The sequence below is a fragment of the Podarcis raffonei genome, chromosome 3 (assembly GCF_027172205.1).
Source record: "Podarcis raffonei isolate rPodRaf1 chromosome 3, rPodRaf1.pri, whole genome shotgun sequence".
NCBI lineage: Eukaryota > Metazoa > Chordata > Lepidosauria > Squamata > Lacertidae > Podarcis > Podarcis raffonei.
In genome coordinates this window covers 41,024,602-41,050,685 of record NC_070604.1, presented here as the reverse complement: position 1 = coordinate 41,050,685, position 26,084 = coordinate 41,024,602, and the positions used below count along the sequence as shown (strand labels likewise).

Below are 26,084 nucleotides of genomic sequence, written 5' to 3'. Positions count from 1 at the left end.
CAAAAGAGCAGGAGAATCAGTGTAATATTCTGAGAGTTCTGGCATAACAAACCCTCTTTCATAACTGCTGCATATCACTGTTATATCTACAACACTGATATATATATTTCTACTTTTCTCAGGGATACCGTCGATATGTTGAATTTCTTGAATTCAAAGACAATAATTTAAATGAAAGGGATGATCTTGGAAAAGACACCCACTAATTTCATTCAAATGTTTTCTAATTTCCATAATGAATATTTAGAAACTGGTAAATGAAAGGAAAACAACAACTCCTAATCCAGTTGTTCTTACTTCCAGCTGATCTTTAAGACAGCAGTTTATAGATGCTACTAAGACTGGATGGAAATGGTTTCAAGCTTCTGTATGGGTTGAACAGCTTTTAAGATTAAGGAGGGATAACTAAATAATTGTAGCCACATGATAACTAGACAGGGAGAAAGGAGGATGTCAGGACACTGCCTCAAAATAGTTTTGCAGGAGGGGACCACAACTCAGCAGGACAGCACATTCTTTGCATTAAGAATTCCCAGTTGCCAGGTTCAATGGCAGGCATCTCCAGATAAAAGGATAAAGTGATGGGAAATACTCTCATCTAAGAACTTGGAGAGCTGCTGCCAGTCAGAAAGTACAATATTAGTCTAGGTGGACAAATGTCTGATTTGGTATAAGTCAGCTTCTTGTGTAGTGAGAATTATGGCCTGCCTGATACTGTTCTCATGCTGAAAATAAAATTTATTGAGCTTCCATTGGGTTATAAATTACAGCTGATTCATCTAATATTGTGAATGTTGTGAACATTTCTCTAGTGGAGAGTGAGTTGATGGCTTTAACAGGAGCTGAGAGTAGCCCAAGGATATTGCACTACAAGTTCCATTGACCTCAGTATGACTTACCGGTACTTCTGAGTAAACATGCCCAAGATTGCCTGGTAAGAGTGTGATGTATGATTCTGCAAAATAAGTATAAAAAGGAAATGGATTTAGGCAGTTTCAGAACACCACAATTATTTCTCTGTGTGTTTAGCATAAGGATTGATTTAGTGCCAAGTAACATAAAAGCGCATGCAGCGTAGCTGACATTTGAAAAGGTAAAACAGCTTTGATTTTATCTGGAACCAGACAGATCATACAGCTTACAAAAATAAATAAATACATTGGTAGGGTTCTGTCATATTATGATTAGTAACTAACAGGGGCAGCTGTGGACATTGCAGGGGGCTAAACTAAATGACCCTCACACTGGTGGAGAAACAGGGGTGCGGGGGGGAGCACACTGCCCCCAGCAGCATAATCCTGGTTGGGTACCATTGCGGCAGCGCCCCCCCTTGCGCTGGGCACCATGCCCTGCAGGTCACACCCCCAGGACACAGGACACTCCCCTGGGACGCACGCCACACACCCCGGGATGCACGCCAGCCACGCCCACGCCTGCTCTCCGCCCCACCCCCACTGGAGCTTGAAGCTCCACCTGGACCCTCCAGGTCCCTTCCAATTCTACAATTCTATGAAATGTCTGCCATAAGCTATAGTTTATGGTTTGCTCTTTTTGAAACTGAAGTTTTGAGTCAGGCATGTGACTGACAGTGCAGTTCTCTAAACAGAAGTAAGCCCAACTGGGTTGAGTGTGAGGTATTCTCAGGTAACTGTGTAGAGTTTGGTATTGCAACCTATGCTTTCAAAGAGACCGGCACTGTATCATTCAAGCAAATGGAAGCCATGCATTGATGGAGGAAGAGGAATGGGACAGGATCAACCCCAGGGCTTTCCACCCCACCATCTGGTCATATGCTTTGAGAAAAGCCTGAGTTCTCCCCAGTCAAACAGAAATGCTTTTAAATAAAAAGTGTCTAAGGTCATTATGTTTAGTTCGTGAATCATACTCCATAAAAGGCAATAAATGCATAACAGAGAGATATAGAACAATTCACGGTGTGATTTAAAGAAGAAGAAAAAACAGCGCCTCAGCCCATCAATTCAGAGGGAGAAAAAAGCCTCAAGAGAATAATATAATGTTTTATAACATCTGCCTGGAATGACCTGTTTTAAATAAAAGCACGGCTGGTGACTACGGCCAGTTGTTCAGCTTAAGTTTACTAAGTGAGGGGTTTTTAGGGAATATGATGTAAGTAATATAAAATGTATAGCCCAGAATCAGCACAGCTTGCAATCCTCTTCCCTCTTCCAGCATTCTTTTTTCAAGGATATGTTTTATTTCTCTTTATTGAATACTTTCCCAAGAGGCACAACATGAGTAATGCAATATATTTATATTAAAAACAGCCAGCTTTCCTTTTTCCCATGATTAAAAAAACCCACCCTTCCCTCCACCAAATGGGTTCTAGGAACTCATTAACATGCATTAAGCACTGCACAGGTGGAAATCTGCAGGTTTGCATAGAAATATGATCATTATCTAGAAGCCTCACCTCTGAGCATACAGTAACCTGGAGCGTCATTAAGATACGGCTTCTTTAAGGATGGTGATTCCTTGTTTGCAGTGCACTTTTCATGGCAGCAAGTAAACGGGAATCCTGGGGAATAGTTGTTTGTTCTTTTGCAACAAGCATCTGGCTTTGTTTGTAGAGGATTTAAGTAATGTAGCCAAGGAATCTAGGAGTTCTGTGGGTGTTACCTTTACTACATTGCATGAGTTCCATTGCATGAGATAAGAAGCATGAAAAGAGAAGCCAAAGCAGGGTTTAATTGATGCAAAAGCACAGTCCTGAAATCTATGTTTAAAAGGGGGCTGATTCCTGGAACTTAAGCAGCATGGTTGCAAGAAGAAGCTACTGCTTCTGAGTATGGAACCCAAAACTGGTGGCCGTCATCTCATTTAATTAATGCAGACCATAAGGCACAATGCAACATACGGCATTTATGATACCAAGGTAGTTTTATGGAGAGGGTGGATCTAAAACACCTGGCTTCAGTCAAACACAGTTGAAAAGATCTTATCAAGATCACAGCCACACCATGCATTTGAAGTACTCGGATGCTACTTCAACAGTCATGGTTTCCCTCAAAGAATCATGGGAACTGTAGTTGGTTAAGGGTGCTGAGAGTTGGCAGAACTGGGAATTACAAAACCACTTTTTAGCGCTCAGTCGGAGCAAACAGCAATCTTCCAGACTGACATTTGCTCTAATTTAGCATTGAAGAATGGGTTTTCCCTGGGAAAGGAGTGGGTCAAGAGGAAAACTGCTTGGATTCACTCCTTCTAGTCATGGGACAAGTGGAAGTGGGGACAAGCCCTAAGTGTTGCAGTAGTAAGTCCTTGGGGTTTCGCCAACCAAGTCTGAGCTTTTGAGCAGCATGAAATACAGCTTAGGTGGATAAATAGGTGTTTGGTTGCTACTGATCTAGTTCCTAATTATTTAATTATTGTTTATACAGTAATTTGTGATTTGTTTTTACTACTGCAATCTGCTTAGCGTTCTCACAGGAAGGTAGGGGGGAAATAAAGAATCAAATCTGTCAAGAAAAATACCTCTGGCGGAAATTAAACAGATGAAAACTGATAACTCACTTAGTAGAGCACAGGACTCTTGGTCTCGAGGTTGTGGGTTTGAATCCCATGTTGGGCAAAATATTCCTGCATTGTAGGGAGTTGGACTAGATGTCCCTTGTGGTCCCTTCCAACTCTATGATTCTGTGAAGTTTTTGCTAGCATAAAGATGCATTGATGGGGGGAAGAGCTGGCCTGATTCATCTTCTAAATTGCAACTGTTATAAATAAGGGTGTGTGGAAAAGTTTGATTTCAGATGATGCTACCAAACTTCCAGAAAGGTAGCATACCCACCTTCAGCCTAGCTTGGGGAAAATGCATATCACCATGTCTTTCTTCACTGGTCATGTGAATGTACACCAATGGCATTTAATTCAATGACAGTGTAACCCAGATTTAGCTGCCGTAGGATGACCCCCTGGAGACTCATAAAGTGGCTGATTCTATATAAATCAGGACTTGTTTGTAGAGTGATGCTGTTAGTCCAACAGCAATCTCATACCCTCAAGCATTATGTCACAGCTGTCTCTTAAATACACAACAATTGTAGACTGGATTTTCAGTGTTGTTTTTTTAAAATTGCAACCCAGTTTTTTTCCTGAGTTACAAGCAGACTTTGGGCATGTAAATTCCTAAGATTGTTAACCTAGTGTCTATTTAGGAGATGTATAGCAACTATAATAAACAGTCTCTAGAAGAGAGCATACCCTTCCTGTAATTTTTAGGTGGAGGGGGTCATTTCAGCTTCCATTGTCCTTTGTGCTGCATTTAGGATGGGAATCCATAATATATAAATAATGGTTTTACTTTACTTTCATGCTGTGTGATTTCAGCTCCTTAGGCTGATTCTGAAAGGATTGCAATTGCAGCTTGAACACATGTTTGAATGGAACTGGCTGGAGTTCAATTAGTTTGGAAGGGGGGGGAATTTAAGGGGGGAGGATGAGAATACACTTCTATTGTACCTAGCTACCTTCCCCCCTACTTCCCCCCAAGCCTTTCTCTAGCCACTGTTTTCCTTTGCTTTCTGAAGTAGTGAGGCTCCACCCCCCCTCACTGCCCAAAGTTAAATCTGCACAATAATGAACCATATAAGGGAAGGATGACATCATCAGTGAGTGGTCCCAAGCTGTTTTGCACAACATTCACCTTTCATTGTTCTGATGACATGGCTGGAATGTGATGGCTAATTCCCTGTAGAGCAGGGGCTAAGCAGGGCCTGCAGACTAGCAAACTCTTGCAAAGAGAGGCAGGGAGGGGGAATCGAAAGTGCTCCTCATTAGGAGAAGGTAAGAAAACCACACTCTGCTGTTTTGTTTGTTTCCAAAATGTTGCTTCTTGTGTATGCACATTTTTCAGTACTTGCGCTAATGGATTTGCTTGGCAAGAACACTCTGCGAAGAGCCTGTTGCATGTAACAGGGAAGTACAGACATGTGCTTCGTTGCAGCGGCAAATTAACTGCAGCTTTTAAAACTAGAACAGCTCGGTTCTCCCTGTTGACTGACTTGGGGAGGGAAAGCTCTACCTTGCATCAAAACATAGCCTGGCTTTCAAGGTATGGCATGTTCTGACCTTGTAAATAGAGAGATGCTATGAAACTGAATCTTTCCTTGGAGTTACTTTGTGGTTCGGTTTTCATTTCATTGTGCAGAAGACAATTCACAAGTTCTTAAGGGAAGGATAACCTAGACCAAATACAGCCTTGGCAGAGCTTTAAATCTTTTGCTTCACATTGGCATAGATCTTTTTTTGCTGAACTCTGTACTGATAATTTCTTATTATGTAACCAAGACATTGAATTGTTTGGTCCTATAAGCATTCTGTGTTGTGAGTACTCTTTAGGTTGTAATCCTGTGCTTACTTACCTCGGAGTAGGACTCACTGAGCTCAGTGGGTCTTACTTCCGAGTAGGCTTGTGCTGTTAATGTGATTGCTACAAAACAGTGTGTTGGGAAAGCCTTCAGGGCATTTGAAACAAGTGAGATATCCCACTGCTCTAAAACAGGGGGAATTTGTCTTGCACTGTATTCAACAAAAGCAGTTGGTGTTCATGCTGGATTAATCTTTAACTACTTTGTAAAATGATTTTCTAGTTCCAGTGAACTGGAATTGTTTATTTCTTTGGCATAATTTTTAATAGGGCAAATCCCAAGGCATGTTCTGAAAGCACGTGGTGGCAGCCACCTTAAAAAGGTCAATAGCCTGGATCGGAGTCCACCTTGGAACCTCATTATTGCACCTTGAGTTTATTAATGGAAGAAAGGTGACATATAAGTAAAGGTAAAGGGTCCCCTGACCGTTAAGTCCAGTCGCAGAAGACTCTGGGGTTGCAGTGCTCATCTCGCCTTACCGGCCGAGGGAGCCGGTGTTTGTCCACAGACAGCTTCCGGGTCATGTGGCCAGCATGACTAGGCCACTTCTGGCGAATCAGAGCAGCACACGGAAATGGCGTTTACCTTCCCACCGGAGTGGTACCTATTTATCTGCTTGCACTTTGACGTGCTTCTGAACTCCTAGGTGGGCAGGAGCTAGGACCAAACAACAGGAGCTCATCCCATCACGGGGATTCGAAACGCGACCTTCCAATCAGCAAGCCCTAGGCTCTGTGGTTTAGACTTTAACAAACAAGGTTATTTTCAATGCTACCTTCTTTATCTGACCAGTCAAAAAACCTGAGTGGTGAATTGGGCAGATCATGCCTGCTTACCCAGCGTGCGCACGTGTGTGTGTGTGTGTAGAGACACACGCACACATGCACACACACACATGATAGTGGTAGCATGTCCTGCGTCACAGGATGTCACAGGATCTTAATCTTTACAGCAACTACATAAGTTAGGGCAATACGATTATTTCCATGTTATAGATTACTGGGGGCTCAGGTTGAGGGCTAAACAGCATGCCTTAGCCTTGTTTTTGGGCTACAGCTTCCATCAGCCCCAGCTAGAATAGCCAATGGCCAGAGAGGATGGCAGCTGAAGTTCATCGCTATCTGGAGGGCCACAGGTTTCCCACCATTGCCATTTCTCATACTTATGTGCATTTCATTTACTTGCAGTGCAGTCTCAAACATGTCTCCTCAAAGGTCTCATGCATGTTAGAATGTGCATTTGTCTTCGTATGGATGCAGTCTATCCACACCAGGCTGCTTTCAGTTGGATGCTCAGCTCTGTCCACATTATGGTACAGATAGTCATGCAAACATTATCTTATTTAAAGTGTGACGATGGCTGGATCGGAGCACTGGAGTTCCCCCCTACATATGGTGTCAGAAGTAACTTGTTCACATAGTCATGTGTGCAGGTCATGCAAGCCCTTGTTTTCTTGTGGAGCCCTCATCCCAGATTGTGGTTTTTCAGGGAATCCATACTATCCTTGCGTGGGGAGAAGAAATGTACACCTTTGTAAAAACACAATGTGGGCCTGAACCTTTTCATAGATTATAAGCATATGAGCAAGGATTGTGAATTCCTATTTACGGTCAACTGCTTAAAAGCTCTTGAAGTAACAGATGATGCTGATGATGCACAGCTACTAAATATGATAGCTTTTGCACAGAAACAAGAGGCGACTAGGACACAACCAGAGTTTGTTGTGCATTTCACAATAAGCTGTTGAAATATATTTACATTCAGCAAGACAGCTCTTAAGAGCAAATGCTGGATAGCTCCCTGAGGAAGTTTACTGAGGCTGAGTTGAGGGCCATCATGTTTTTCTTAAATGGAGAGCTCTTCCATATGGGACAAGGTGAGGGCTGCATTATCACTCTGAAAGTTGTTGGAGGCTGTATCCAGTAGTGAGCGAGCTAGATCCACCACAACCCCTCACAACAGATTCCCAAGAGGAAACTCTACTCAGTGTTAATCTTTCATTTTCTCTATTGACTTTTTGGGAAAAGAAAAAAGAGAGAGAAGTTTTTAAAATTAATTAATTAATTATTTGATAAGAGTGCTCTTCAATAGAACTGCCTTGTCTGGGCAAAGAAAAAGCCAAAAAAAACCTCTGAAATCCCAACAGAAGAATGCAAATAATGCCAAACCACAGCTGTATTGCAAGCTATGCCACATTGCTATTCAGTGCCTCCATCTTCAAAATCCAACTGCAGCCCCCAAACTTGCAGGCATTCAGTTGCAAAAATGCATGGATGGCTTTTTGCATATCTGCAGGAAATCCAATCTCTCTGTGCACAGACACTTTTCCCTCTGCTTTCATCTCCTTGTAGCAGATAATTGCAGAGAAAGAGCTGCAATTGAACACTTTTCACAACATCAGAGCCCTTTCTCCTCTCAGCTGTTCATTGGGGAGCAGCTGTTGCTTAGGAGGGGACCCAGAGGGTGGGTGCTTGTGCAGCTAGGAGTTCCTTACTTCATTGTAAGAAAATACATACAGTCCAGAAGTAGATTATTTTGGGTTTTGCACACTTATCCTCCATGAAAGTGCTTTCCATGTCTGAAAATTCATAGTAACCTGAATTGTTTTGTGTAATCCCTAATAAGGGGACAGGCTGAACAGTTTCCTCAGTGATTCTTTAGGCAATAGTTTTACACATGCTTTAGATATGTGTCAATTATTATTATTATTTAATCCATGACTGCTTGGTTTGTAGGTTGTAAAAGCAGAGTTATAAAAACATCTTATTACTTTCTGGAAATTTCTTTAAATATTTCTGGTAAGAGGAAACATGAAAATATTATGTGAACTTGAACTTTAAATAGCTTTATAGAGAAGTATGTGCTTCTACTCTAAAGAGTAGTAAAGTTGGCTGTTTAAGGAGAAAACTTCATTGAATCTGGAATGTTCTAAAGTCTGCAATGACGTACCCACTGATGGCAGTTAATACAAGCGGAACAGTAATAATAGCACTGATACTGTTCTCTTCCTGCAATAATATAGGTTTATACTAGTGAAAATATTGCTCTACGTTTGGGTTCTCCTTTTCAGAACCCTTACTCTTGATCACCTCAATAGAATGGTAAAAGGATCTCAGATATCTGGAGAAATATCAATCTATAGTTCATTTCAGAGAAGCAATAAACTCTGGGCTAATCTGGAAATTTCTGAATATTCCAAATTAAGTGTGACTGTTTTCATTTTTTATATTCTTCTAATTAAATGACAAGGTCTGGCTAGTTGAGACTTTGAGCTTGAGATAACCTCAGAGCGTTAGAATTCCAGAAGCAAGGAACACTTTGTTCAAGCCAGGCTTACAAATAATTTAGTCTGAACCAGTAGTTGCTAGTAGGGTGGTGTTTGTCACTGGCCTTCTGAACACTGAGCATTCCTGGTGGTTCTTGAGAAAGGTTGCGTTCAGTGTGAGGCAGGTGTGATGGCAGGAGGGCCAGATTTGCTTCACCACTGAGTTGCACCGTACTCTCTCTGTCTCAGGAACTAGCAGTGATGCTCAGTGTTTGGAAGGCAAGTGAGCAACGCTACACTCCCTGCCTCACTCCACTAACTGGTGCTGATCTCAGCTTAATACCTTCAGTGAAGGAGAGCATTCTACCTCCCTAGACAGTCTTTGCCACTGTCACAAGGTCACAATATGACCATGGCACAAATAACTGGCCTATGTGGATTTGATACACTGACTTCTACTTTAAGCTATGCTCTCAGCCATTGAACAGCATTAGCAAGCCAGTGCAACATTATCCTGGGCCAGAGATACCTGATGTGCCAATGCTGCATGTGAAATTGAAGACATCCTTCATGAATTTGCCTAACCCTCTTAAAACCCCATTTAAGGTTGTTACTAATGGCACTTATTCTGCTTCTTCAAAATAATGATGTGCTTCCTGAACCTACTGCCAGTCACCCCCATAGCATGTCTCTTGAGTCTCAGGTAGGAGAACAGATTGTGACAAACTACCTCAGGGAAGATGGGAGCAGGGCAAGGTGACAGAGTCTGTTTTTTAACCTCGGTCACTCCATGTCTATTAACAACTGAGAATTCAGAAATTCTCAATATGTGGTAGCATATAATATAAATATGCAGCAAGATCTATCAATATTGGGGTTCCCGTGACAGTTTACTGGGCATAAATTAAAGCTGGGGCACAATGGAAACGAAAACTATATTTTTATGAACAAACACTCAATGGAAGATAAAGCTTGATAGTTTCACTATTAAAGGCACAGTACTTGTTTTCTGTCAGAAACACTGTTTCAGGTTTAAACAATATTTTTTTAAAAAAAAATCCTAGCAAGAGAGCTGCTTCTATGAAATCTATTTCATCCCAGAATGGCTATCTGCTTTTACTCTGCCTGTAAAACACCTCTAGCCTCTTTGTAAGGCCCCCCCTTCCCCTGAGGAAATTAATCAGGTTTATCCTTCCTGATAAACCCCTATGCACCACAAGCTGCTTCCGTTGCCATGCCCTTTTCTGCTGGTTAAACCGTCAAATTATCCCTTTACCATTCTCACTCTCTCCTGATTGGCCATTTCTCCTCCCTGCCATGACTGGCTAAGGGTCACCAGGAGGAATAACCCAATGGTTTGTCAGCTGCACAAACATCTCTAAATGTGCTCTTCCTAGTTCAGGGATGGGGAACGTCCATGAGATGGCCCTTCAGATGATGTTGGACTCGGGCTCCCATCAGCCCCAGCCTACATGACCAGTAGTAGTGACAGATAATGGGAGTTGTAGTCCAGCAACCCCTGGGATCCACAGGTTCCCATTCCTGTTCTAATCATGCATACTTTTATAAATCTCTGTGATGTTCCCTCTTAGCACACACTCTCTGAAGCTCCATGTTCTTGAGCCTTTCCAAGGAAACTGTTCCAAGCTTTTGACCATTGTAGTTGCTTTTCTGTGCCTTTTCCAGCTCTACGGCATTCTGTTTGGGTAACCAGAATTGCACACAGTATTCTAAATCTGGGCACAGATTTGTATAATGGGATTATACTTTCTCTGTTTCTTACAGCTGGGGGGCAGGGAGCGGGATGAGCTAAGCCTCTGTCCACTGTTCCTACTATGCTCATCAATGTGGAAAGAACATTTGGGGACTGAAATTCATTCTGTTGTAGTGAGCAAATACAACTTATGGTTCTAGATGAAGTTTCGGCAAACGGCATATTAGAATTTTTTTATTTTAAAAAATTATTTAGTAAAGTATCTTTGAATCGATACACTGCAATAGTAAGTGTGAGATAATAATTTGTATTATTTGGGTTTGAAGTTACTGATCCACGTTAGTGTCTGAACTGCAACTAAGCCAGAGTTTTTATTTATATATACTCCCTGCTAATGAACATGAACTCTAACCAAACCCAGTTTTTTTGTAGTTTAAGCCTTGGCTTTCAATACATAGAAGACCAGGCATCAGATGTGTAGTCATGTAATCATTGGTACAAGATGTCTCTAAAGAGGCAGAGAGGCATAAAAAATGTTTCAACTTTACAGTGATGGAAAAGGGTAAATGTAAACCTTTGGTGTGATCCATAAGAGATTTTATTTCTCTTATACCCAAGCATTGGATAACATTAGAACAGAAGAGGATCCTGGTTGGACTAGACCAACGACTTACATATATACTGATAAATACCATCTATAGGGAAGGTCCCTGGGACCCGGGTGGTGCTGTGGGTTAAACCACAGAGCCTAGGACTTGCTGATTGGAAGGTTGGCGGTTCGAATCCCCGCGATGGGGTGAGCTCCCATTGCTCAGTTCCTGCTCCTGCCCACCTAGCAGTTCGAAAGCACGTCAAAGTGCAAGTAGATAAATAGGTACCGCTCCGGCGGGAAGGTAAACGGCGTTTCCGTGCGCTGCTCTGGTTCGCCAGAAGTGGCTTAGTCATGCTGGCCACATCACCCGGAAGCTGTACACCGGCTCCCTTGGCCAATAAAGCGAGATGAGCGCCACAACCCCAGAGTCGGCCACTACTGGACCGAATGGTCAGGGGTCCCTTTACCTTTTCCTTATAGGGAAGGTAGTACATGTTTCAATGACAGTATGTACATTAGCTGAGAAATTTTCTGGTGAAAAAAATCTGGTGGCTGGGGAAAGAGAGGATCAAAAGGAGAATTTCCTTCCTGCCCTTTCTTGTTAAAAGTTGTGCAACATTATGCACAACAGCTCCCAAGGAATGTACTTTTAAAAGAACCCTTAATGTACTCACCCCTTAAAGGAATAGCATGCTGCACATTTTGGCAATTTTGGGTGTACTCATATGTACAAGCACCTAGAGAAGGGATGTGGAACTTGTAGGGATGGGGAACCTGTAGCCATCCAATTGTTGCTTGACTTCAACTCCCATCATCCCTGGCCATTGATCATGCTGCCTGAAGCTAATGGAAGTTGGAATCCAGCAACATCTGAAGCCCTACATGTACCCCCCCTTGCTTAGAGATATGCATAGTTTAGGTAGTAGGAATTATTATTGTGTTCTTTTTAAAAGAAGCTTATAACACTGTTTGTTTTCCCCTTCCTCAGATTAAAGAAGCTTCTTGAACAGGAGAAGATCTACCAAGCCCGAAAGGAAAAAGAGCATGCAAAAAGGCTCAACAAGCTAAGAGAAGAATTGGTCAAACTCAAGTCATTTGCACTCATGCTTGTGGATGAAAGACAGATGCACATTGAGCAACTGGATCAGCAAACCCAGAAAATACAAGATCTAACTCAAAAACTAAGGGAAGAAGAGGAGAAACTTAAGATTCTGGGTACCAAAGGAAAAGAGGATGGGCAGAAGCTAATGAAGCTAGAGGCAGAACTTGAACACAAGACATCCTCCTTTTCCCAAGAGCATGAGGAGATGACTGCCAAACTGGCTAGCCAAGAGTCGCACAATAAACAGCTCAGGCTGAAACTGGCTGGTTTAACCCGGAGAATTGAGGAGCTGGAAGAAACCAACAAAAACCTTCAGAAGACTGAAGAAGAGCTTCGGGAACTGAGAGACAAAATAGCCAAAGGGGAATGCGGGAACTCCAGCTTGATGGCTGAGGTGGAAAACCTCCGCAAGCGGGTGCTTGAGATGGAAGGCAAAGACGAGGAGATCACAAAGACTGAATCTCAGTGTAAGGAGCTTAAAAAGAAACTACAAGAAGAGGAGCATCACAGCAAAGAACTGAGGCTTGAGGTGGAGAAACTGCAGAAGAGAATGTCTGAACTGGAAAGGTTGGAGGAGGCTTTCAACAAAAGCAAATCCGAATGCACTCACCTGCGTTTGAACCTGGAGAAAGAAAAGAACTTAACCAAAGACTTGATCAATGAGTTGGAAGTGGTGAAGACGCGAGTGAAGGATCTTGAGTCTTCAGAGAGTAAGTTGGAGAAAGCTGAATTAAACTTGAAAGATGACCTGACAAAGCTGAAGTCTTTTACTGTCATGCTGGTTGATGAGAGAAAGAACATGGTGGATAAGATAAAGCAGGAAGAGAGAAAAGTTGAAAGCTTGAATAAGAACTTCAAGGTGGAGCAAGGCAAAGTTATGGAAGTGACTGAGAAACTAATAGATGAGAGCAAAAAACTGTTGAAGTTGAAATCTGAAATGGAGGAGAAAGTGTCCAGCTTGACAAAGGAAAGGGATGAGTTAATTGGCAAGCTGAAGAGCGAGGAAGAAAAGTCCGCTGAGCTGAACTGCAAAGTGGATCTGCTGAAGAAAAGGATTGATGGCATAGAGGAGGTAGAAAGGGAAATAGCCAGAGGCCGCGTTAAAAAAGGGACTGGGCTTTCTGGACAAGAGGACAACAAAATTAAAGAGCTAACAGTTGAAATTGAAAGACTGAAGAAGCGTCTCAAGCAATTGGAAGTTGTTGAAGGAGACTTGATGAAGACGGAGGATGAATATGATCAGCTGGAGCAAAAATTTAGGACTGAGCAGGATAAAGCTAACTGTCTTTCTCAGCAGCTGGAAGAAATGAAGCTCCAGATTGCAAAAAACAAAGCAATAGAGAAGGGAGAGGCAGTGACCCAGGAGGCAGAGCTGAGGCAAAGGTTTCGACTGGAAGAGGCGAAAAGCAGAGACTTAAAAGCAGAAGTGCAGGCTCTCAAAGAGAAAATTCATGAGCTGATGAACAAAGAAGACCAGCTTTCTCAGCTCCAAGTGGATTACTCAGTCCTTCAGCAAAGGTTTCTGGAAGAAGAAAATAAGAACAAAGCCATGGGCCAGGAGGTGCTGAATCTGACGAAAGAGCTTGAGCTGTCTAAACGCTACAGCCGTGCCCTGAGACCCAGTATGAATGGGAGAAGGATGGTAGATGTGCCTGTTACATCCACCGGAGTACAAACTGATGCAGTAAACAGCGAGACAGCAGAAGAGGAGACACCCGCTGTGTTCATAAGGAAATCCTTCCAGGAGGAGAACCACATTATGAGCAATCTTCGACAGGTTGGGCTCAAAAAGCCCAGCGAGAGGTCATCTGTGCTTGACAGATATCCTCCTGCGGCAAATGACCTTACCATGAGAAAATCCTGGATCCCATGGATGAAAAAAAGAGAAAATGACTCTCAGGTGACTCCAGAAAAAGGAGCCAGAATACAAACCAGTCCAGAGCGTCCTGGGGAGGTTGTCCTTTCTCCAAAGCAAGGGCAGCCTCTCCACATTCGGGTAACTCCAGATCACGAGAACAGCACAGCTACTCTGGAGATTACTAGTCCAACAGCTGAAGATTTCTTCTCCAGCACCACCGTTATCCCAACCTTGGGGAATCAGAAACCACGGATTACCATCATTCCCTCTCCTAACATCATGTCCCAAAAAGGAAAAGGGGGTGAGAGCCCAGCGGGCCCAGAGCGAGCCATGTCTCCAGTAACTATAACTACTTTCTCCAGAGAGAAATCTTCCGAGAGCCCAAAGTCTCCATTCATGGAAAGACCCGTATCACCAATTCAGATAATGACAGTGTCTACCTCGGCAGCACCTGCAGACATTACCATGTCTCCAGAAACGCAGGACATGACCATGGGGAGGGCTGTGTTTAGAGTGACGCCAGAAAAACAAACTGTCCCAACTCCCGTCCGAAAGTACAATGCCAACACGAACATTATAACGACTGAGGACAACAAAATTCACATCCACTTAGGGTCTCAGTTTAAACGCTCACCTGGCACTTCTCAAGAAGGAGCAAGCCCTGTGATAACGGTCAGGCCCATGAATGTAGCAGCCGAGAAGGAGGTGATGACTGGGACTGTCCTCCGTTCCCCCAGGAATAACATATCCTCAAGGCCTGGAGCAAGCAAAGTGACAAGTACCATCACTATAACTCCAGTTACTACGTCATCCACACGAGGAACACAATCCATGGTAAGCAATAGGGAATCTTGTGGAACATGTTTGCATGCAATATGGTAGGGGGAAATATGATTTTTGAGAGTTGGGCTTGGATCAAAGAGATCTGGGCTCATCCTCAACTTGGCTTAGGAATTTGGTGGCCTCACTCAAGATGACATGGAAAACCGCTGTTGCTTTTTTTAATGAATGGCTGCAGCAAATCTTGACGTCACTCTCCTCCTTCACCTCCTCTTTTTTATGCCAGAGGGAGAGATTAGAAGTACCTTTGTTGAGTGTTTTGGGCAGGGTTGGAGAATCTTTCTCCTCCCTAAGGGCCAAATTCCCTTTGGGAAAAGTCATGGGGGCACAAGCTCCTAAAGAATGGGGTGGGGAAAGGGATGTCTTAGGGCAGGCATCCCCAAACTCAGCCCTCCGGCTGTTTTGGGACTACAATTCTCATCATCCCTGATCACTGGTCCTGTTAGCTAGGGATGATGGGAGTTGTAGTCCCAAAACAGCTGGAGGGCTGAATTTGGGGATACCTGCCTTAGGGGAAGCACTGTGGGGCTATATAAAAAGAACTGATGGGCCTGAGATTTCCTATGTTTGCTTTTTAGGGCATAGCACTTAGCATATATCCCTTTAAAACTCTAATCTTCACACACATACACACCCACCCACCCTGTTGCCTATTCTGAGACTCCTTGGGAAACATCTGGGAGAGGAGGAGCCATAGAAAGGGTGGATGGCAGGGACCTTCAGTCCTGGCAACTGCTCTGTAGGGGCAAGGGTTGCTGAGTTGTATGCCATTTCCTTGAATAAAGAGTTAACACTCTGGCAACTCACTCTGCTTCTTCATGCTGACGTGCATCTGACTCCAGCCCTGACGGTGGGTGGTGAGTCCACATGTTTCTTCCTGTCCTTCGAGCACTTAGATACTAGGAGGATTATAAAAAGACTGGGGCAAATTTTTACTTTATATGAAAGAAAACTGTAAACAGTTGAAAACACTTGTAGGTTTGAGTTGAAATGTTTGGCAATGGGAATTTAAGGAGCTGATTTACATATAAGAAGGTGATTGCTAAAAGATTGATATAGGGTAAAAAAGTGGATATAGGTATGCGAAGAAATTGGTAATGGTGTGTGGAAGTCTGTCAGAGGGAGGGAAGGAAGTTGATGCTTTATTTAAGCAATGCTTTAAGTTATGGATTTTAATTTTTTTTAATATGTAATGAAATATAGAAAACTTAATAAAAATTATATTTATTTTTTGAAAAAGAGATACTAGGAGGATTACTGTACTGTTCTCTCCTTTTCCTCACAGAAGGCATCTCAGATGACACCAGGGGCACAAACAGGAAACTTGACCAAAATCTGTCTTTATTCCACTGCTATGTTTTTTCTTCCTTGTCTTGCAGACGGGACAGGATGGGTTATCCCAGAGACCTACACCCACCCGAATCCCTGTATCTAAAGGTATGAAAGCCGGGAAGCCAGTAGTGACAGCCCCAGGATCAGGAAATCAGACCAAATTCGAGCCTCGAGCCGAGACTCAGTCTATGAAAATAGAACTGAAGAAGTCTTCAGCCAGTAGCTCTGCCTCCCTTGGTGGGGGGAAGGGCTGAGGGCAGTGGCTAAGGGGGTATGTTCTGCAGGTTTTACTGCTACCATGGAAATAAGCCCCCTGTCCTGTTTAGTTGTTAGTGTTTGCACATACTAATTAAGTCTGCTGAAGCTGTCACTTCTACTAATGCATGCATGTCTTACCTATTGAATGTAATAATCCCTTCTTCCTTTCCTCTCTGCTGAGTAAAAAAAGAAAAACCCCTTTCTTTTTTAAAAAATGGTCTAGTTCAGCAAGTTCTAAAATGGGGCTGCTGTTTAGATTTACCTCTTTCAAGCAGCTGACCTTGTCCCCCTTACTTTGCTGCGCATGATCATTTTAGTCAGTAGTTTGCCAGTAAAGTTGAGCACTTTACTGCTGCTCCTTTTCAAAGCCGCATCTATCTAGTTCGAACTGTTCTGGGATAGCAACAGGCAACATACAAGTCCCTCATTTAAATACAACAGGTATCATTCCTGCATGGCAGGAGGGGTTAGGAGTGTATTCTAGGTGTAGATCATTAGGGTTTTTGATCTTGTAGATCTTTTTATTCCCAAACTCAGGTTGGACCTAACTGAAGGCTCAACAAACTCAATTAAATCATTCTTGTTCATGCCAATGGTTAAAATCTGCAGCAAGTGAACAACCTTATATTTATGCCATCTACCTTTTGATCTGGGATGGCCCTAATGAAAGCATGTTGGCAGGAGCGAGAGAGAGGTCCTGCTGGCAGACTTTAGTTAGAAAGAGAGATGATATCTAAAACAATGAATATGTTGGTGCCTCAAGATCACACCTGTATTTATCTTGTCAACACCTGGACTTAGGAACATCTGGCCAAACTGTGTGTCTTCTGCCTGCATTGGAGTGCTTTGCTTTTATTTCTGAAAGCATGCTTTGAGAGTGGAATTTTGTGTGAATATGACTGGCTGCCATTATAACTGTGTTTGTCTATTAGAATCCCAACTGTTTATGAGCATTTCTGTTGAAGGAAGTAAACAGCTACAACCAAAACCTTTAACCTCTGGCAGAGGTGACTTGACATGCAAAATCTTCTGCCAAGCTGCACTTTCCCCTTTCTTTTCTTCCTTTTTGTTTTGTAACGATCTAGTTGAATGACCTGCGGAAATTCAGCAACAAATTCCTCAATGGCTCCATTCTGGAGGAAAGGGGAAAAGTATGCACAGTACCAAAAAGGACCTCTGTGCAACCAGTGACAATAAAAAGGGTGAAGTGCTTAAAGCAGAGTGAATGGATTTGTCCATTAGGAGACGAAACTGAACTGCAGAGAGATTGTGTAGTTTAAAAGTAGTCTGAGGTAGAAGTCTATAAAAGGAAGACTGCCATCAATGGCTGTAAGTAAAATATGAATGCCTGAGTTTGGGAATTAACTATACCTTGGTCTGCTAAGAGCCACAAGTATTGATTTTTTTAAACAACAACAACAACTCTAGTGCAAGAACAGTGCAAGGCTCTCCTCTCCAGATGTTGGTGAACTCCCCACTCCCCAACCAGCATGGGAGAATAGGCCAAGGTTATGGCAGTTGTAGTCTGACAACATCTGGAAGGCTGCGGGTCCCTCATCCCTATTTAGTGGAACAGAATTTTCTTCTTCTTCACTAGTGTGTTTATGGGCTGCAGTGTTTTGCTGGCATTTCAGATTCCAGGTAGGCAGCTGGATTAGTTTGTTGCAGCCCCGAGGCACCTTTATCCATGGTGGACACTTTCATGGGGCCAGGCAGACACTACTTCATCAAATTGTGCTCTCACCTACAAAAAACTTATGCCACAATAAATGTTTGGGGGTTTTTTTTTTGTCTTTGAGGTGCCACAGATCTTCGCTGACTTTTTGGTTTACTCGTCTAGCCTTTACCTACATCAATAGCAAATGCCCGTTATGAGAAGGAGTGAGGGATGTGAGGCTTGTATATTACAATGACACAACTTGTCCTAGCCAGCACCAACCAAGTGCCAAGCTTGGAGGGGGTTTTCTCTCTATTTTCTCTGCCTTCCCTCCTCACGGGTGCACACAATAGCTGACTTAACAATGCTTTCCACTTTTCCCTTCTGTGGTAAGGCTGTGGCAGAGCCAGCTGCTTTTCTGTCTCTCCAGCCAGGAGCAGAGAGAATGCTGCTTTATGCCAGAATTTCTTAATGCAATGAATGGAAGGAATGACAAAGTGTGCACAAATGATTAATGCAATCCTTCCTCCTCCTCCTCCTCAAAAAGGGGGGGGAATAACTCACTTCTACCTCCATCTTCCCCTCTCCTCCCACCTTCATGTTTGTTTCTGGTTCGGGGGAAAAAGTGTGACAGAGTGAAAGGATCCAGGAACGGGCTTTTACCTACATCAGCAGCAAAATGCCCCTTATTAGAACGAGTCGGGTATATGTGGCTTGTATATTACAATGACACATCCTGTCCCAGCCAGTGTCAAGCTCAAGCAAAGCTTTTCTTTATCCATAGGAGTGAATGGCAGCCATTCACTTTCATGGGAAATAGGAAGGAAGTGCATTCAGGTGGTGACTAAACCCTGCCTCCTACACCCAGTCATTTGAAAAGTTTCTATCCATGTCGCCACTCCTAGGATCTGTTTCTGGCTTGCACGTTGACACAGTGTGGGAGCTGACTTTTCATGAAGCAAGAGCAGGGAGCTTGTGGCCCACCAGATGATGTTGGACTCCCCATCAGCCCCAACTAGCATGGCCAGCGGTCGAGGTGATGGGAGTTGTAGTCCAATAATATCTGGCAGTCTGCAGGTTCCCCATCCCTGTTAGAGAAAGAGTGGTGCTGATTATAAAGGACCAGATCGTGCCAGGCTGAGAAGCCTGAACACTATTCTCCCATGACTTTGCTTCTTAACCACCTATATTCACTGCTCCTGCACAGCCTATGGTGGTGCTGTGCAAATAGGAGATAGCTATTCTCCTGCTTTGAGGAGGGAAGATTGCATGATTTCATGTAGAGAAAAGCCTGCCCGCATAAGGAGGAGGAAACTGAGCATGCAGTCGCTAAATATTTCACTGGGTGCCAAAACAATGCATATTATTTCTGCTTTCAGGGTTACATAAACTGGTACGCGTGTACAAGAGCCATCTGAGCAAAATCAGACTGCTTTAAATGGAAATTTGGTCACCGGACACTGTCCATTGATGCAATTAAACTGCTTGCTGCTGCTGCAGTAGCCTAGATCATATTTGCAGCTATTGCTGTTACTTCAGTACTCTCAGTGCCTTATATTAACTTGAGGATCTCCGTGTGGGTATTGGTGATGGACTAAATACATTGCTCATCCGCTGAGGTACTCTTTTGAGATTATCAGAGTTTGGGGTCATTTTGATTACAATGTAAGAACATCACACTTGCATTGTAAACTAACACGCTCCTGTGTTTTAACTGGCTTGTAGCACAGGCTACTACAGTAAGGGTTATTTTAAAAAGACCTCTTACATGCTTTTTATTGCTTATCTGCTGCTGATGTTCCTGGGTTTGATTGGAGCTGTCATTTGGAGCTGGATCTTCTTCTGGGGCTTATTTTCATTGGGAAAAATGTTCTTTCTTTCCCAGATCAGTGTGAGTCCCGTAATCTTGACTGATCTTTAAGAAGAGCTTGAGCGAATAGTTTGCACTTGTAAAAGTTGACTTCATTTTAAAATCATCTTACTGTTTTATCTCTGTTCAGTTTTGGGGATACATAAAATTTCCAAATGAGTAGTAGTCAACAATTTACAAAGCCAAATAGCAGTTCATTTGGATTTAATTTCACCTATTTACAGGAAGGGTGGAGGGAGATATGCTCTACAAAGGTTCTAGTCAGATAAGGATTTTAGTCAAACAAACTGAGTGGCAGCCAAAATATTATGCATTTTGTCACAGGGCCCTACAAAGATATCGCCTTTTGCACACAATAATCTCAGTTGTAAAGAGAACTAATTTAAAATTATAATTTAATCACTAGGATTTAATGATACTTAAGCCTAATGTAAACTGTTCAGTATGAGCCTTATTGTGTGTGATCTCAAGGCTATTACTTATTATAATTGGATACTGAACGATTGTGTGCTATTGTATCTGTTTATAAAAGAGCAAATACGGGTATAAATTGTAGGTTCCTTTTTTCAAAACACTCAGTAATGGCAACCTGGTAAATAACCTTCATGGTTTTTTATGGCTATTTCCAAGCATGCTAGGGACCAATTGCTGTTTAAGTTAAATTAGAGTAGTGCCATCTAGTGATTGTATTCTAGAATAGCTAATTCTTTTAAAGACCATGATTGGTTTATTTGTTTGTTTATTTATTTATTTCTGTTGTTGCTGTGATTTAACCAATACACGTTTGGGCTTGTGCACATAGGTAGCTTGTTTTTTTAAAAATGAGTAAATAAGAAGAAGCATAGCTAGGGTAGGATTGGGGATTATATGCAAGCCAAAAATGGCTGCAAATTTATACATTTGCAAATCAGTTTAATAAGTTCTCAAAATTAAACTAGGGGAAACAATGAGCAGAATGGGGACTATCAATGCATCCCTGTAATCTGATTCCTTGAGTATTTCAGGTTATAGAGCCTTTGTTCAGTGGGATATTTAGCATCAAATGTAGCTACCTGAAAAGGAGAAATATTCAGATACATGTGTCTGGTTTTATGAAGCTTCTTGACTTTGATCTAAAGAACCAAAACTCTGCATGTTTATTCAGAAGTCTCCTCTGTTTAACGGGGCTTACTTTCCTAGTACTTAAGGATCAGAATCTGTCGTGCCTGTTCAAATATCCGTACTCTGTGGCTATATTTGGTGCTAAATAGTTTTTTCTGTAGAAAGCTCGTAGAACTTGTAATTAGTTTTTGGCTTATTCACTGATTTGAAGCAGTCAATTTCCATCATCCCTTTTATAGTCTTCTTTGCATCCAATAAAATATCTCCCTTCTTATGCAGAGAGACCTACACTAGAATGGACAGATGATTTAATATATTTGAATTAGCTTTTTAAAAAAGCTATATAGAAGAAAATTTGCCATATAGAGAACTAAACCCCCTCCCCCAATCGAAACTGTATATAGCATCATGATAAAGCTAATTATCTTGTAGAAAGACACAAGTTGGAAAACCTTAAATTTGCTATTACCAACTACAGTTTGGAACTGCAGAAAGCACCAAACTCTCAGTCCCTGCTCAGTTTTTAAAAAGAAAACTATATGGGTTGGAACCAGACGGACAATGCAGTTTTCATTACTCAGAAGTAAGTACCATTGAATTTAAGGGAGCTTACGCCCAGGTAAGTGGATACAAGATTACACCCAATATTAGTTCTCATTTATTTCAATGGGACTTCATGTTGGTCACAGCTAATCTTTCATGTTAAATATCATTTAAGTGTAATTAAAAGAAATGTTATGATATAGGCATAGTACACTTCCAACTAAAGATATGTAAATAAGTGCTGGAAGTATTTGAAGCAGAGGTTTGTTTGCTTAATAATAATAATAATAATAATAATTTTATTTATACCCCGCCCTCCCCAGCCAAGGCTGGGCTCAGGGCGGCTAACAACCAATAAAAAAATGAGTTGAATGAATACAACTTAAAAACAAGATTAAAATACAGCATTAAAACATTATCTTTTAAAAAGATAAGTGAGGAGGTCTCAAAGTGGAAGCATACTGGGAAAAGAGAATGCATAAGATAATTTTTTTAAAATAACTACTTTTAGATATAGGAGTCTTTCTTTTCCTAAGGAAAAGGAAGTGTTTCCTTTTTATGCAACTCCCACTACAAGTAATATTAGCCTGCTGGTGGCAAAAGATGATTTCTGAAGCTCAAGTGTGGATTGCAGTTATTGGCATTTTTGAGCATCACAATAAATAATTTCGAAGGAAATTGATGTGTTAATGGATTGAACTCTGCTTTCAAGATGTCCACAACAGAAAGTGTTTTCACTTTAATGTGAGAAAGGGGGCATTATATCTGTGATGTAAATAAGATCTGAAATTGTATGAATTTCTGAATTAAAAATTATTTTAAAAGGTAAAGACGTGATCCCATCCTCTCTAGGTGTGGTGCCTAAATATGGAGGATCCCAGTTAAGTCTCAGTAGAGATGCTTCCTACCCCCATTTCCTATATGGTAAAACTGGTGCAAGGGACCATTGGAAGGATGGGAGGTTTGTCCTTTGCCTAATACAATTTACATGTGACCATGAGGAACTTATGCTGAGTAAAGGGAACAGATGGCTGGGGATATGGGAACCTTCAGTTCATATTAATTGGCTCCCTCACTGGTTGAGTGCACAGATGGTGGAGAGAGGAGGGAAAGCTGTACAGTGCTCTGGAGAGATACTCTTGAGAATGAGTGGACTGGATTATGCTCCTTCCATTTACATATGACAAGCAGCCTCGTACCCAGCAGTGCTCAGGAATTCTAAGAAACCAATGAAATCAGTGTGGCTTTGAAATTAGTGGTTGAAATCCATGCAGTTTTGAAAGGTTCAGTCCCATCGTCTTGATTCAAAATGGCGTCCAGTTGAATCCAAACATAGGCGAAAACCTGTTCCTTGATCTCAAGGAACATCGTGCAAAATTTGTTTGCGATATCTTAAGAGGCATGCAACAGCATGGCAAGCAAACAGCTTTCCAAAATGTATTGTAGATAGGGATAGAGTGCCCTCAGTTATACTGCTAATTCTAATCTCTTCTTTGGCCATCTTGATATGAGTAGTTCTGTTCTGTCTTTCTGGTTTGAAGTGGCACTTTGAAGTTTCTGTAATGTAGCTAAGCTGTTGATGGGATTAAAGATTTAACAGTGTGGGTCCTCATAGACCTTTCATGTATTCTCTTGGTAACAGCCTATGCTTTGCTATGTTTCTTTTCCCCTTTAGAGAGCATCATCATCCATCAGTTACGCATGAACTCAAGATGAGATGCCATGCAAGCTCCATCCTATATACTTGCACTTCTCCTCCACATCACTTGGTTGGATCACTGCTGAAGCGCCACCTCATTCAATCTTCCCTCCTACTGATTGCTTGTGGAAGTATTTTATTCCTTCCATCAGAATCTGGCTTTTTGTGTGTGCAGATCCATTAAAAAATGTTTGATCTTTGGAAATTAGGTGGAAAAAGAACGTCTTCTGTGCCAATTTTACTCTTTAATTTTGCAAAGCCTTTGAATCATGTGTGCTTTTTGTTTGGTGTTTCCTACGTAATTTATTTTTATAATACAATTTGTAATGAAAGACATTTTGTGGTTGTTTTTTGTTTTTTTGCCAAATCTGACTTTGGTGGTCTGCGGCACATTTGGTAGTAGAATACACTGTCAAAGATTTCAGAGTGCCGGTTTGTATATTTTTTATTGGAGTTTATAAAGATGTTGACTTGACCTCAATAATGGCACCTTTTAGAAAACTTTGCCACGTTTCCTAGCCATAATGTGACTGTGAGATTAAGTGCCCTAAAGACTGCTCTGTGGGATAGTATTATAGTAATTTTTTGTTTTTGTTTTTGCACTGTGCTGTGGTTTTAATACAAAACTGAACACCAACAAACCAAAGCCTTGAAACAGTATTAGACTGAAGAATTGTTTTAAAATGTTGTACGCTGATTTCTATTATGCCATGCTCATATACTGTGTGCTTTTACATATGTCTGTACCAAAAAGGTTCGTTTTTAATTACACTGTAACAAATAAATTTTCACAAGTGTGCAACAGTAATATGGTGTTCCAATTCTAACCCTAGTGTTAGAAAAGGGTGCTAATATTGAAACTTACTGATCATTCACATTGGTTTTTATGCTTGTTTCCTTGCGAACCAAACACTGATCCGGTTAATCCTGCGCACCCAAAGCCTTTTAATTTCATTGCGCTCAAGCACACCTAACTCCGCATTGTATCAGGCTGCAGATCATTTACCAACTGCTTCACCAGTTGAATCACAAGTTTGCAGCACACAATTTGGGAGCATAAAACCTAGCCTTATTTGACTGTGCTCCTCTATACCTCAATACTATATTCTAGATGGAACACAAAATTAGTACAGTTTCTCTGAGTCAACAACACTGGTGAAACATTGTGGGAATTGCATGGAGATCCTGTGGTATCTGCATTTTTTTTAATGATCTATTTTTAAACATGCCTTTCCACCGAGATATAAACCCTACATTATTAAACTACTTCTAAAAATAGTTCTGGTTTCAAATTGTTCCCATATTTGCAGAATTTCTATGATGCTGTATAATGAATGTGAAATTGTATATAGCTGCAATAAGGAGTGTGTTGATAGAAAGAATATGAAAGGGTATCAATACTATTTTGCACCCGTACTGTGCAGAGCACAGAAGACATGTGATTTAGGGGCTTCTAAACAGAACAGCTTGGGTAGTGTAAGGCACATTGAATTGGTGCATGTGGTACTCACAAACAGCTGGGGGGTATTCCTCAATTATCTGCTAATCAATGCTACTCCAGATGCACTAGCAAGGTGAGGGCAGTTGGTATACAGTGGTGCCTCGCAAGACGAAATTAATTCGTTCCGCAAGTTTTTTCTTCTTGCGAGTTTTTCGTCTTGCGTTCCTATGGAGACCGCCTTCAGACCAGGTCCGGGGACAGTCTGTCCCTGGACCTCTTCTGAAGGCTGGCGGGGGGAGAAGGACTTTTCTCCCCACCACCAGCCTTCAGAACAGCCTTCTGAAGGCTGGCGGTGGGAAGAAAAGCCCTTCTCCCGCCGCCAGCCTTCAGAAGAGTTCCCGCAGGGCTGCCTAGGCTGCGGACAGCAGCCTGCTGCCCGGCGCGAGGGGCGCTCTGAAGCAGAGCGCCCCTCGCGCGGGGCAGACACCTGCAGCTTGGGGAGCCCTGCAGGAGTTCCCCGCAGGGCTCTCCAAGCTGCGGATAGCAGCCTGCTGCCCTGCGCGAGGGGCGCTCTTAAGCAGAGCACCCCTCGCGCGGGGCAGACATTCGCAGCTTGGGGAGCCCTGCAGGACTTCCCCGCAGTTCTCTCCAAGCTGCGGATAGGGGCAGCAGGTACCAGCCAGCATGGAGAGCTAGACACTGTGTTAACAAGGGAGAGAGGGTGTAAGCAAAAGGGGAGGGAAAGAGTTTGATAAAAGCAGTAGCGAATGAGGGTAAAGAAAGGTTATCTGTTGACATCAAGGAATAGAAGCTGTGACGACATGAGGAGAAAAAGGAAGTAGGAAGTTGTGGCGAAAAAGGACTTTTGTTCATTTATAAAATGCAGGGAAAGGAGCTCACCACGATGAACAAAAAGTTCCAGACATGGAGAAATGGTATGAGGGCAGACACTGAGGTGTACTGTACGTTAGATCATAAAAAGAGATGGAATTGAATTGCGGTACAAGTACGTTGCCAGGATATTTCTGCAAAGTACCCAACAGGTAATATTTAAGCAGCAGGAAACCCAGGTTTGCCAGCAAGTGTACATTTGAAAAGGAGCTGTGTGACAATATGATTCACACTTCACATTCTTAGGTGTACACCTAAAAAATTTTTTAGATATATAATATGTGAAGTCAGTGGCCCTGTAGTTAACGTCTGTGAAAGTAAATGCCAATGAAACGAGGAAGACTTAGTTCCCCCTAACGAAAAAGGACAAGCCAGGAGGAGGACAACAGGCAAGTTTGTTGTAGAATTCAACTTCCTAGTGAGATAAATAATCCAACCTGCCTGCCTTGAAATTCCTACTTCAGGTTCCAGGTAGACTTCAGAAGTGTTTGGATTTGTACATAACGAGTTGTTTGTAATTTTCTGTTCCTTTGAAAA

General features: G+C 42.1%; 1 protein-coding gene across 9 annotated transcripts in view; it reads left to right on the top strand.

The window, feature by feature from the left end:
- The window catches only part of FILIP1 (filamin A interacting protein 1), a 94,758-nt gene extending 70,265 nt beyond the window's left edge, over positions 1 to 24,493 (top strand). For 6 of the 9 annotated variants that reach the window (XM_053381292.1, XM_053381291.1, XM_053381296.1 and 3 more), the window contains 3 exons: positions 11,944 to 14,749; positions 16,135 to 16,358; positions 23,192 to 24,493. In XM_053381292.1, the coding sequence (XP_053237267.1) occupies positions 11,944 to 14,749; positions 16,135 to 16,341 (3,013 nt within the window). In that variant the 3' untranslated portion in view covers positions 16,342 to 16,358; positions 23,192 to 24,493. Of the gene's footprint in view, positions 1 to 4,671; positions 4,801 to 4,867; positions 5,069 to 11,943; positions 14,750 to 16,134; positions 16,359 to 23,191 lie in introns of those variants that run through there. The other 3 variants (XM_053381299.1, XM_053381300.1, XM_053381297.1) reach the window with 3 other exon arrangements.
- The last annotated feature ends 1,591 nt before the right edge of the window (positions 24,494 to 26,084 follow it).